Below are 14,639 nucleotides of genomic sequence, written 5' to 3' on the forward strand. Positions count from 1 at the left end.
TTTTATTATTGCACCTAGATCTCTCTGTCAGTGAGAAGGATAGGTAGACAATAATATTCACTTTTATTTTTGTAAGATTTGGAGGTCTAAAAAAAAAAAAAAAGTTGTTTGGCTTTTTGGGGGCTCCCAGGAATGAAACCCTATTTTTCTCATAAGTTCTTCAGTTTATCTAACATTGATTTACCTAACATGGTGTTTTCAGGAATGTAACTACCGTGTAATATAACGGTCTACTGCATATTGGTGCAGAGATTTAATCCTTAGCAGTGAGGACCTCAGCACCGCAAGTAGCGCAGATGCAGCATGGAACCCGTGCCATACCCTACCCATCATGCTAGTAAACTAACAATCCGGGATAGCAACCTCACATCTGCCGAGCTACCTCGGTGGACAAAAGAGAGGGCGGCCGGATATCCGCCACAAAGCATACCTCCTTCGGCCACCACCCCCGGAATCCGAAAGGTGGCTTCCAGAGATACACTCGTCGCCCGAAAGACACCCAAAGCTACTCCGGGATACCGGAGAGGGATCGGGACATCCCCAGGCGATCCAGATTCCACGGCAAACTACGCCACCGCTAAGAACCTCAACGGAATGGGATGGACCCCGGTATCCTTTCCCCTACCTAGGAACTAGCGCGCCTGTGGGAGAAATCCCAAAGGACAAAAAGAGGAAGGGCAAAAGGGAGGGGTGGGGAGGAGGAGGAGGAAAGGAAAAAGGGAAGGATGGGGAGGATGGGATAGGGGAGGGGAGATTGGGGGGTAATTAGGTTCGGTCTGAGGAAGAAGACCGATAGGTCTAATTCCTCAGACCAAGAGCCTCTTCACCACGCCAAGGAGCCCCCCTTGAAGAGGAGGGATGTTTATATGTTTTAGTTTTTTAACTGTAGAGTAAGCACACCTCTGGCAAGACAGTGATGGAGTGAATTATGATGAAAGCATTTCTTTTTTTTTGGGTCACTTGCCTTGGTGAGAAACGACTGTGTTAAAAAAAAAAAATGATGACATCACTTTCACTACTGTTTGGGATAATATACAATAAAGCATTACCAATTTTTGTGTACCCATTAAGCATTGTGTCTCACCAGGATGATCACTTTTTTACATCCCCCAGGAAGGGTCAGATATTATACTACTCATTTTATATACATTTATTTAGGTTTTATGTATGGTCTTCACTAAACCAAACATATTACAAATATGACTACAGTAGTGGTATCATTGTTACTGGTGTCTGGTCTGTTAAACAGGTATATTATAAATATACCTGTATATTTATAATATACCTGTACTAGTAGACCATAAAGTACAATATTGTTCTCTCACTATGACAAAACAGTTTGTTAATAAACAACATCCTTGGTGGGGTAGGAAGCACGTATGACATACATACATGTGTGTGCATGTGTGTGTATGCACACACACACCTATTTGTGGTTGCAAGGGTTGAGTCACAGCCCTTGGCCCTGCCTCTTTGCTGATTACTACCAGGTCCACTCTCTCCCTGCTCCAAGAGCTTTATCATATTACTTATTAAAACTATGTATGGATCCTGCCTCCATTACATCACTCTCCAGATTGTTCCACTTCCTGACAACTCTATGACTGAAGAAATAACTTATAGCATCCCTGTGACTCATCTGAGTTTTCAGCTTCCAGTTGTGACCCCTTATTGCTGTCCCATCTCTGAAACAATCTGTCCTTGTCCACCTTTTCAATTCCTCTCAGTATTTCATGTCATTATCATGTGTCCCCCTATGCCTCCTGTCCTTCAGTGTTATCAAGTTAATTTCCCTTAAACTCTCCTCAAAGGACATAACCCTTAGCTCTGGGACTAGGTTTGTTGCAGACCTTTGCACTTTCTCTTTTTCTTGACAAGCTTGACCAGGTGTGGATTCCTTACTGGTGCTGCATACTCCAATATGGGCCTGACATACGTATATTGTTTTGTTTGTGTGTGCGTGTGTGCGTGCGTGTACAATCTCACCTGTATGTGGTTGCAGGGGTTGAGTCACATACCCTTGGCAGGGTAGGAAGCAAGCATGCGTATTCATGTGTGTGTGTGTGTGTGTGTGTGTGTGTGTGTGTGTGTGTGTGTGTGTGTGTGTGTGTTTGTTTTTATTTCCATGGGGAAGTGGAGAAGAACCCTTCCTCCATAAGCCATGCATGTCATAACCCCTTCTCCTGTATAAATTTCTAAATATAAAAAAAAGGAAAACCTTAGTTTCTTCTTTTTTTGGTCATTCTGCCTCAGTGGGAGATGGCTGGTGTGTTAAAAAAAAATGTATGTATGTATATTTACATGGTGCATAAGACCCAAGATGCTCACCTGAAATAAATCAGGTTGCACCTCACTTTAATTAAGCCTGCAAAAATTAAGTCACTAACCAATGTTCTGTCTGTTACCCATACATTTTTCAACTGACTTGAGAGAATGTTTAAGGGTTAACTTTTTTGATACTGTACATGTTAAATTACTAGATTCTGAGTAAAGGATTTGACCAAAATTGTACCTTTAGCATTATGGTATATCAACTCATGGCAATATCAGTACTGTAATTAGCAAACTATATCACTTGATATATCATATTTAATTAAATAAGAAAATAAGGAATAATTTTAACTTCAACAATTGTTTAGGCTACAATTTCAAAGTGACTCACACTCCACTTTCCTACCAAGTGATGTTTACAGTGATCACAAGCTCTGCAGTCAGGAAATTACTGCAATAAATACTTTCTTTTATCACAGTCTTTCTTATATTTTAGAACATACATTTCTTTGGAGAATTCACATACAAAAATTTCCTAATATATACATCAATACATTGAAACAAAGAAATACCATACATATGAACATATTTCAGTAAAAAAATAACATGCACATTAATACACTGAAACAAAATATGCATGTTGTTTGAACGAGTAAAAAATATCAAAATTTATTCTTTTGGAATTCACAAAAATAATAATATTGTCCAATAATTATCTTAACAATTGGAAAAATTCGTTGGGCCTTTATAATATAAAGTACAACACAAAAAACTAAGTTAAATATCATTAGTACTACAACACAGTTTCTTTATTATTTATCAGTTTAATAATCTCACTGGGCATATGCATAATTTAATAATAAAATAAAAGATTTCTTCAGTTATAAGAAAAAATAGTGGAGATTGAAATAGTTACAACTACAGCATCTACTATCTAGCACCATCTACAGGAAGGATGAAATCAGAACATATTAAATTTGGCTGAAGTAAATCTTGATTTATTTGAGCATTTGAATTGTGTGCATGTGTTATATAGTGTGGTGGAGGGAGTGTGGGAAGGAGAGCCTGGGAAGATGCTGGAGCACTGTAATCAAAAGTACCCAGGCTGGGGGTTACTGATAGGTCTGTGTGACTTTCTAATGCATGCAGACTTATTCCTTGTTTACCTCCTCTTTTGTCTCTCTCAATATGGCTAGAATCAGTGAGGGCCTCAGTCTCCAGTGTTCTGAAAGTTGTTCTAATTGTATCTGTCTCACCAATGTGAGTATGATCATCTTGTGAAGCAGGAACCATGACCATTGTGTCTGAATTCTGGTTCAGACTAAAGGGTTCTACAACTACCTGGTTATTTTGAGCCACTGGACCATAGGGAGCTGCAGCTGATAATGGAAGTGTGTGGAGCTCACTAGCAGAAACAAGAGAGACTGCTTGAAAAGTATTTTCCTGAGGGAACTGAAATGTAGAAGGTATGAGCTGAATGATCTGTGAATCTGCAACTGCAATGAGGTGCCCCTGTTCTGAATTAGAGCTCTCACCCATTAGAATAATGCTTTCCTGTGCTGGGAGAAGCACGTCAGAAGCACTTTTTACTGAAGTTTCTGTTTGTATTACTGGGGATAAAGAAGAATTAGACACAGATACAAATTCAAATTCTTCACCATCTGAAAATTCTGTAGGACGTGTTGGATCTTGCCTGTCAAAAGATTGTTCTGTATTGTTTTTTGTTTCCTCAGTCCGCATGAACTTTTTCACTGCTCTTGATTTTAAGATTTCATTGTGTGCTGAGAAAATATGTCGTTTTAAATGAGAGAGTCTCTTATAGCTTGCTCCGCAGTGACACTGATATGGCCTGTCATCAGAATGCGTGCGAGAATGACGTGCTAAGGAAGATTTATTCTTAAAACTTTTATTACACTGAGAGCACTTGAAGTTGCGTTCATCTGAGTGTACGAAGCTGTGATGATCCTTAAGGGTAGCAAGCGTGTGAAAAGAACTGCCACATACCTCACACATGAAATTACGACTCTCTAAATGGAGCTCCATGTGTCTCTTCAAAGCATGATTACGTTTTGTCTTGTATTCACAATGAGGGCAACTCCAGATAATACCAACCTCATGTGCTAAACGACTATGCTTTGACAGCATATGTCTTGTAGGCAACTTGATTCCACAATATTCACAAACAAAAGCAAAATTTTGTTTGAGATCATATGCATGATCTTTTTGCAAATTATTGGTGAGAAGCATATGCTCATGTATAGTACTGCTCATGTGCTTGCGAAGGCTCCGCCTATGACTGAACTGCTTGTTGCACAGACGACACTCCAGAGGCTTCACACCTGCAACACAGCAAATATATATATAATGCAATAACTAATATACATGTATAGTTGTTATTGCTTAAAAAATTAGAGAAATATTAAAAAAAAAAAAAAAAAAAAAAAAAAAAAGTCTCATAATACCTAATGGTGAACAGTGCCCATATATCCAGTGTCATATCACTTGCTGATATAAAATGCTCTGAAAATCATTACTTTGGAATTTAACCCTTTGAGGGTCCGTCCCGTAGATCTACGGCTTTACGTTCAGGGTCCAAACCGTAGATCTACGTCATGAGCTCAGCTCACTCTGATAAACTGTGAGTGGTACATTTGGGCCTAGATATGAGAGAATACATCTATGTGGTATGTGTGCACCACATAAAACAGATCCTGCAGCACGTTGTGTATAATGGGAGAAAAAAAATGAAATCATGATTTTTCTATTAAAACAGCGACTTTGCAGTGTTTTTTCATATGTTTTTTATAGTTCTATTTGCGATTTCTTGGTCTCATTTGATAGAATGGAAGACATATTACAGAAATAGAGATGATTTTGATTGGTTTTAGCACTGGAAATGGCTTGAAACTGAGCTCAAAGTAGCAGAAATGTTAAATTTTTGCCGATATTCAAGAGTAAACAAACGACCTCACACGTCTAATACCCGCCAGCTGGTGGGTCTAATATGCATTCACAAATATGGTGATGATATTTATACAATTATTACAGTATTGCATAACAGTAAATCTCCTATTTTTTAGTGTGAATAAAAATTCATTATGTGAATAAAAAATCAAAATGGAATTTATTTGTAAAGCCTCAAAACATAACTAATGAACAGAGGAAATGTTAGTTTAGTTCCAGGAATACCTACATTGTTTATTCTGGACCCTATTTTGAAATTGGAATATTTTGAACTTTGTGTTAAATTGGCCAAATTAACAATTTCCGATCACTTTAATTTGTAGTTGAAACAGTTGACTTGGCGATTTCTTGTGCTCAATTGATAGAATAGAAGTAATACTAGTGAAATAGCTAAGAATTTGGTTGACTGGAATAATGTAATTGGCCTAAAATGGGAGTCAAAGTTGGCAAAATCGCCGATTCGTAAATATTGCTGACACATCAAAATTCGCGAGAGCATAATTTCGTAAATTTTCCATCAAATTTCGTACTTTTTGTTTTATTGCCTTTACAAAAAGGTTCTCTACCATTTCATAAGAAAAAATAAAATTTTTTTTTTTTGAAAATTCTTGGACACTGGGGCACCACTTCAGATTTGGGCCTTGGACCCTGAAGGGGTTAAATAAGGATGGTAACTCAGAAGCAAAATATTCCACAAAGTTAAACTGGCTGTGAAAAAATATAATGAAATTGATAGCAAATCAGCTACATACTTTTTGATGGGTAGTAAATCCTTTCATAATGTGTGGATTACATTCATTAAAATTAGCAAGTAACATAAAACAGTGTTAGGCAAAGTGAAAAACATATAGGAAAAGTAGGGTGACATTATATACAGCTCCAAATTTGCCAAACAAACTGGTTTATTACTGTACTAGGTAGAAATTTCTACAGTATAATTTACCTATACAGTGGACCCCCGGCATACGATATTAATCCATTCCTGAGAGCTCATTGTATGCAGAAATTATCATAAGGCGAATTAATTTTCCCCATAAGGTTTCTAAACCTGTATTCCCTGGAACGCAGGAGGGAGAGATACATGATTATATACACCTGGAAAATCCTAGAGGGACTAGTACCGAACTTGCACACGAAAATCACTCACTACGAAAGCAAAAGACTTGGCAGACGATGCACCATCCCCCCAATGAAAAGCAGGGGTGTCACTAGCACGTTAAGAGACCATACAATAAGTGTCAGGGGCCCGAGACTGTTCAACTGCCTCCCAGCACACATAAGGGGGATTACCAACAGACCCCTGGCAGTCTTCAAGCTGGCACTGGACAAGCACCTAAAGTCAGTTCCTGATCAGCCGGGCTGTGGCTCATACGTTGGTTTGCGTGCAGCCAGCAGCAACAGCCTGGTTGATCAGGCGCTGATCCACCAGGAGGCCTGGTCACAGACCGGGCCGCGGGGGCGTTGACCCCCGAAACTCTCTCCAGGTAAACTCCAGGTAATAAGAAATAATGGAAATCAAATTAATCTGTGCAAGACACCACAAAGTATGAAATTTTTTTTTTTACCACATGAAATATTAATTTTAACCCTTTCAGGGTCCGTCCCATAGATCTACGGCTGGTCGGTGAGTGTCCAAACCATAGATCTACGCCAAAATTCTAGCGCCGTCAAATTTAGCGCGAAAGCGCTCATAGGCCTACATATGAGAGAATGGGTCTGTGCCGTGGGTGTGCGCCATAAACAAAAAATCTAGGCGCCTGCATAGCATTGTGGGAACGCCGGCTCAGTCACCCTTGTTCACCATGCCTCGTCGCAAGTCAGCTCTCACTCCCCGGAAAATTGGGACTCTCCTCTTCCTGTCTGATAGTTCTGACACTGATGGAAGTGGAAATGAAGACGAATTCTACGGCTTTGATAAGTTAGTGACCGAAAATAATGACCAGGATATCGATAATAGTGCAGAAAACCCCGACGATCCTCGACCTTCTACCTCTGGTGTGGGCACTCGTGACTCACCGTCGGGTGTTCCTAAACGTAAGAGAAAACTAATATTTTCCCGTGGCCTGGCCTCTGACTTCAGTAATGACGATGATTCTGACGTGGATTGTGATTTTATTGCGCTCGACGATCATTCGAGTAGTGATAGTGAGGAAACATATTCACCAGTGAAGCGTCGGTATGTCTGCCGCCGCATGCGCTCGGGTAGTGTACCCTATGCTGTGCCCAGGGGACGGAGTACATCCCGGAGTACATCCCGTGGCCCTACACCCGTTTTAGGTAGTGATAGTGAGGATGATGTGGCTACACTTGGCATGGATGGGCCACAGACATCAGTGGATGGTGTTAGTGGGGCTGGTGGTGGTAGTGGCACCGCCATGCGTGACTCGCTGTGCCACGCGGGAACCCACGCTGCTGACTCGTCAGTTCAAGGACAAAGCGGAGCGTCACCCACCAGCCCGCCACAACCACCCGTACAACCAGCCTATGATGTCCAGTATCCACCAGCAAACCGTATCTGGGATTGGCAGCAAAATCCCAATTTTGTTCCCAGCCCTCACCACTTTGATGACTCGCAAAGTGGAATTCTACCTACCTGTCCCCTTGGAACCACAGCCAATGAACTGGAATTCTTTGAATTATTCTTTGACCAGCCATTGATGGAAATTATTGTCAGGGAAAGTAATAAGTATTTTCAGTACACCATGGCAAATACGATCTTATCACCACAGTCAAGACTACACAGGTGGAAAGAGACGACTGTTGCAGAAATGTATTTGCTTTTTGCAACAATAATGCTTATGCCTCACGTCTATACGCATAATATAAAAGCATACTGGTCCACAGATCGGCTAATTTGTACCCCATCCTTCAGTGAAATAATACCAGTGAACAGGTTTATCTTACTGTTACGTATGTTGCACTTCTCTGACAAAACCAGGCCTGACAGAAGTGACAGGTTATACAAGATTAGAAATGTTTTCATGTATCTCAAACAAAAGTTCAGGATATACTTTTATCCATTCAAGAATCTTGTAATTGACGAGTCTTTGATTTTGTTCAAAGGTAGACTGTCATTCAAGCAGTATATACCGAGCAAGAGGAACCGCTTTGGTATAAAATTGTTTGTACTCTGTGATTGTGACAGTGGCCTGGTGTTGGATATTGTTGTATACACGGGTAGTAAAACATTGAAAGATACCAAGATGTTATTGGGTATATCAGGTGACGTAGTGAGAAACATGATGGCACCTTATCTTGGTAAGGGCCATACATTATATACCGATAACTGGTACACAAGCTCATTACTCAGTGATTTCATGCGAGTGAACAAGACAGATGTGTGTGGCACAGTGCGTTCTAATCATAAACATATGCCCAGGCTCAACGCAGGTGTTCGTGGTGATGACGTGCAGGTGTTTACTGCCAATGACATCATGGCATTACGGTGGCATGACAAACGAGATGTCACATTGTTGACAACCATTCACCGTAATGAAATGCAAGACAGTGGCAAAGTTGATCGAGTGACCAATGAACGTATTCGAAAACCAGTGACATTGATTGATTATACACAAAACATGCGCTTGGTTGACAAGTGTGACATGCAGATTGGTTTTGTTGACTGTGTTCGTAAGAGTTACAAGTGGTACATGAAACTTTTCTTCCATCTCATGGACATTTCAATGCTGAATGCATATAATATGTACCAAATAAAGACTGGTAACAGACCACCATATGGTGAATTTTGTTTGTCTGTTGTCAGACAACTCATAATGAAGTACCAGGCAACAACACCTGCAATACAACATGGTCCTCGAATTCATCACAATATACCCAAGCGTTTGAGAAGAGAAGGTGATCATTTCATAATACAGCTTCCTTCAACTCAAAAGAAATTTGCTCAGAAGAGATGCATTGTCTGTGCACAAACAAAACGACGGCAACAAAGACGCAAAGACACTCGGTTTATGTGTGAGGAATGTAAGGTGCCTCTGTGCATGGTGCCTTGTTTCAAGGAGTTCCACAAGCTCCAGCAGTTCTAAAACCATGTCCAGTGATTGTAAATATGTAAATATATGATAGAACATTAGTATTATACAATATTTGTGCATGTTTATTGTAATAAACAACAGTGGTAAACAATAATATGATAATAACTTTAGTGCGGTTATTGTGTTCAATACAGTGAGTATATATATATCAATTATATACAGTATTGGTCTCTCAGGCCCCAAATGTTAGTAGGAATAGAAAAAAATTGGAAAAGAAAAGAAAAAACAACTAAAACAACAAAATAATATAATACGCGTATGTGGAATTCGTCGATGTTGCCGCCACCACATCATTTTCTACAAACTTCTTGGCACTGTATCTCGGTAAGTACTGATCAGATTCTAATTTTTTTTGTTTTATTACCTTCACAAAAATATGCTCTTTAATTCTGTAAGAAAAAATAATTTTTTTTTTTTTTCAAAATTTCTTGGACACTGGTGCGTGACTTCAGATTTTGGCCTTGGACCCTGAAAGGGTTAATACACAAACTGACACTTACCTTCATTGAAGATCTGGTGATGATTGAAGGGATGGGAGGAGGGGAGAGTGTGGAAGTTGTTAATGTTTAGAAGGGGAATCCCCTTCCATTAGGACTTTAGGTAGCACGTCCTTTTCCGGGGTTACTTCCCTTCTTCTTTTAATGCCACTAGGACCAGCTGACTGTGGTGCAGCAACAGCTGATGGTGGTGCAGCAACAGCTGATGGTGGTGCAGCAGCAGCTGACTATGGTGCAGCAACAGCTGATGGTGGTGCAGCAACAGCTGACCGTGGTACGATAGTACGTATTTCCCATCCTTTTTACATATGATTGCTTAAGAGATGGTATCTCCTGCTATCTGTTTTTCGTTTATCCACACCAATAACAGTCTCTCAACATCTTCCAGTACTTGCGATCTCTGTTTCGAAAACAAACTTGCACCTTTTGCAAGAACAGCTTCCTTGATTGCCGTTTTGTTGGCCACAATAGTAGCGATGGTTGATTGGAGTTTGGTATACAACCTGGCCAGCTCCGAGACACACACTCCACTTTCGTACTTAGCAATTATCTCTTTCTTTATTTCCATAGTAATTTTCACCTTTTTTTCTGGCACGGTTGGCACTAGAAGCTTTCTTGGGGCCCATGGTGACTTATTTTGCAGGTACAATCACTAAAAACGCTGTGATAATATGAAATGTACCGATTGTATGCGTGGATGCGACCGCACTGGCTGGCTTGTAAACACTGGCATGCACGGGGCAGCTGAGGACACACGTGGGATGCGTCCCGGACGAATCGCGTGTGGTGGGTTTTTTAACATGTGGCGAGGCAAAATTTTTTGCGTTAAAATGTATCATATGCCGGATTTAACATATGCTGATGCCATCGTATGCCGGGGGTCCACTGTACTCTGATACATAGTTATAATGTAATTATGTTTACTTGGTACAATAATAAAAACAATACCAACACTTTTATATGGGTGTGAAGAATGGGTTTTAAACGTTGCAGTAAGTAGGAGGCTAGAGTCAGTGCATATGTCGTGTGAAGAATGGGTTTTAAACGTTGCAGTAAGTAGGAGGCTAGAGTCAGTGCATGTGTCATGTCTGAGGGCACTGTGTGTGGTGTAACACATCTTGTCCCATTGTATTTCTATTGTAACTAAGTAACTTGCTGTATCTTACCATCTCTATTCAATCACTCCACAAAACTGAAGATCACTGAATCAGTTTGAAATATTATCATACTTTTGTAACTAACCATTTGTTTATTAGCTGCCTGTCTTATTGTACTTATGATTGTAATTAACTCCATAAGAAATCCTACTTAACAGTCTATGTCTAGATTTAATATAACATATAAACTACATTATTTGTACCACATAAAGAAATAAACATTGTATTGTATTGTACCAACAAGTAGACGAGTTAAGACACACATGCAACAGGTGGGTATCTTTACTGTTGATGTGCTTTGCCTACATGGTAGACTTCTCTAGACAAATACAGAGGAGAATAAACATAGAGACAGCAGTAATGGCGAGATGATAATGTGATCAGTCCATCAACCTTGAAGTCAGTTTCTTTTTTTTTTTTTTGAGGTGGCCAGTCCCTCAGCCTGAAGATTTCAACTTCTTTGTTTATTCTTCAACTGACACATTTAGTAACGTTTCTACCTTAGCTATAATGACCTCTTTGACAGTGTTTTAAGCAAGTGATAATTTATAATGTGTCATGCACAAGCTCTTGTTTTTTTTTTTGTTATTTCTGACTTTAAGAATAGTCTATTCACTCACATATATCTTAAAGAAAAATTTCCATTACACAGAACCACCACCTCCTTGATAGCTACAACAGAACACACAGGAACAACACAAGTCACAAAACTCTCTTTGACATCCTTTATGTCTGTCTCACTCTATGCAAAAATGCAATGCACATAAAGGGCCCTAAGATTTGAAATTCATTGCCCTAAACCAGAAAAAGGTCCCCTGCCTGCCAATCAATTTAGGGCTATAATTAAAATTCATCTCCCAGACTTAACCATACCAATACAGTGGACCCCCACCCAATGGCGGCATCAAGTAATAGCAAATTCGTCTAACGGTGCTCTTTGGCGTAAAAAAATGGCTCTACCAATGGTGAAAAACTCATCCAACGGCGTTCGTCCCCAATGTGTCCATGCGGCCGGAGCATGGCCTGAGCGGGCTCAGCCACTCCAAGACTCAGTGTGCCATTGTTTACAAGCCGTTGCGGTCGATTCCACGTGTACCTGCGATATATTTTGTATTATTCCAGTGTTTTTAGTGCTTGTAACCACTAAATAAGCCACCATGGGCCTCGAGAAAGCTTCTAGTGCCAAGCCTGTGGTAAAAAGGGTGAGAATTACGATGGAAATGAAGAAAGAGATCACTGAAAAATACAAACGTGGAGTGCGTATGTCCGAGTTGGAAAGGCTATACAACAAATCCCATTCAACCATCAGTACCATCTTGGCGAACAGAAAGGCAATCAATTGAAGAGGTAGACAGACTGTTATTGGTATGGATAAACGAGAAACAATTATCAGGAGATAGTGTTTCTCAGTCAATAATATGTGAAAAGGCAAGGGAGTTGCATGAGGATCTCCTTAAGAAAATGCCTCAAAAGAGTGATGATACTGATGAATTTAACCCTTTCAGGGTTGGTGCCGTACTAGTATGGCTTGCAAGCCTGGGTTGGTGCTGTACTCGTATGCATAAATTCTAGTGCCTTCAAATCTAGTGAGAGAAAGCTGGTAGGCCTACATATGAAAGAATAGGTCTATTTGGTCAGTGTGCACAGTATAAAAAAAATCCTGCAGCACACAGTGCATAATGAGAACAAAAACTCTGACCGTGTTTTTGGTTTAAAACAGCGACTCTGCAGAGCATTTTTGTATGCTATTTATGGTTGTATTCTAGTTTTCCTGGTCTCATTTTATAGAATGGAAGACATATTATGGAAACTGAGATGATTTTTATTGGTTTCACAATGAAAAGTACCTTGAAATTGAGCTCAAAGTAGCAGAAATGTTCGATTTTTGCCAAGTTCAAAAGTAAATAAATCAACCCATGCATCCAATACACGTCTAATATTCTTTCGCAAGTGTGCTGATATTATTTATACCATTTCTACACCATTTCTACACTAATGCAGTAGTCTGCATAACAGTAAATCTATTTTTTGTGAGAATAAAAATTCAAAGTGGAAAGCAAAAGAAATGCAACAGAGGCCTGGGGATGTGACTAATGAACAGAGGAAATGTTATTTTAGTGCCAGGAATGTCTGTCTTGTTTATTCTGGACCCTATTTGGAAACTGGCATCTTTTGAAATTTCTGTGAAATTGGCAAAATTGCTAATTTCGGACCACTTTACTGGATAGTTGAAATCGGTAAATGGGTGGTTTCTTGTACTCATTCGATAGAAAAAATGGAGTTCTAGCAAAATAGTTATGATTTTTGTCAATTGGTACATTGGAATTGGCCGAAAATAGGGCTCAAATTGGGTGAAATCACCGATGCGTAAACATCGTCGAGACCACTAACTTCGCGAGGGCATAATTCCGTAAGTTTTCCATCAAATTTCATACTTTTGGTGTCATTATGATCAGGAAAAGATTCTTTATCATTTCATAAGAAAAAATAATAACTTTTTTTTTTTAAATTTCCGACCCTGAGAACAAGTTTAGGAGAGGGCCTGCCGACCCTGAATAGGTTAAGGCCAGCAAAGGCTGGTTTGAGAGATTTAAGAATCGTAGTGGCATACAGAGTGTGGTAAGACATGGTGAGGCTGCCAGTTCAGACAAAAAAGCGGCTGAAAAATATGTGAAGGACTTTAACCCTTTCAGGGTTTCGGCCGTACTAGTACTGCTTACGCGCCAGGGTTTTTAACGTACTAGTACGCATAAATTCTAGCGCCCTCAAATCTAGCAAGAGAAAGCTGGTAGGCCTACATATGAAAGAATGGGTCTATGTGGTCAGTGTGCGCAGTATAAAAAAAAAATCCTGCAGCACACAGTGCGTAATGAGAAAAACAAAACTTTGACCGTGTTTTTGGTTTAAAACAGCGACTTTGCACTGTATTTTCGTATGGTATTTATGGTTGTATTCTAGTTTTCCTGGTCTTATTTTATAGAATGGAAGACATATTACAGAAATTGAGATGAATTTTATTGGTTTCACAATGAAAAGTACCTTGAAATTGAGCTCAAAGTAGCAGAAATGTTAGATTTTTGCCAAAGTTCAAAAGTAAACAATTCATGCCACATGTCCAATACATGTCAACTGGTGAATCTAATACGTATTCTTTCACAAGTGCGCTAGTAATATTTATACCATTTCTACACTAATACAGTAGTCTGCATAACAGTAAATCTTCTATTTTTTGTGAGAATAAAAGTTCAAAGTGAAAGCAAAAGAAATGTAAGAGGGGCGTGGGGATGTGACTAATGAACAGAGGAAATGTTATTTTAGTGCCAGGAATGTCTTTCTTGTTTATTCTGGACCCTATCTGGAAATTGGCATCTTGAAATTTGTGTGAAATTGGCAAAATTGCTAAATTCTGACCACTTTATTGGATAGTTGAAATCGGTAAATGGGTGGTTTCTTGTATTCATTCGATAGAAAAAAATGGAATTCTAGCAAAATAGTTATGATTTTTGTCAACTAGTACACTGGAATTGGCCGAAAATAGGGCTCAAAGTGGGCAAAATCGCCGATGCGTAAGCATCGTCGAGACCGCTAACTTCGCAAGAGCATAATTCCGTAAGTTTTCCATCAAATTTCATACTTTTGGTGTCATTATGATCGGGAAAAGATTCTCTATGATTTCATAAGAAAAAATAATTTTTTTT

General features: G+C 39.5%; 1 protein-coding gene across 1 annotated transcript in view; it reads right to left on the bottom strand.

Moving 5' to 3' along the window:
- Positions 1–3,070: 3,070 nt before the first annotated feature.
- LOC128686607 (uncharacterized) overlaps positions 3,071–14,639 on the bottom strand; it is a 131,951-nt gene continuing 120,382 nt past the window's right edge. The window contains exon 6 of the mRNA XM_070084293.1: positions 3,071–4,610. Within this exon, the coding sequence (XP_069940394.1) occupies positions 3,202–4,610 (1,409 nt within the window). The 3' untranslated portion in view covers positions 3,071–3,201. The remainder of the gene's footprint in view (positions 4,611–14,639) is intronic.

This window comes from Cherax quadricarinatus, chromosome 12, assembly GCF_038502225.1.
Source record: "Cherax quadricarinatus isolate ZL_2023a chromosome 12, ASM3850222v1, whole genome shotgun sequence".
NCBI lineage: Eukaryota > Metazoa > Arthropoda > Malacostraca > Decapoda > Parastacidae > Cherax > Cherax quadricarinatus.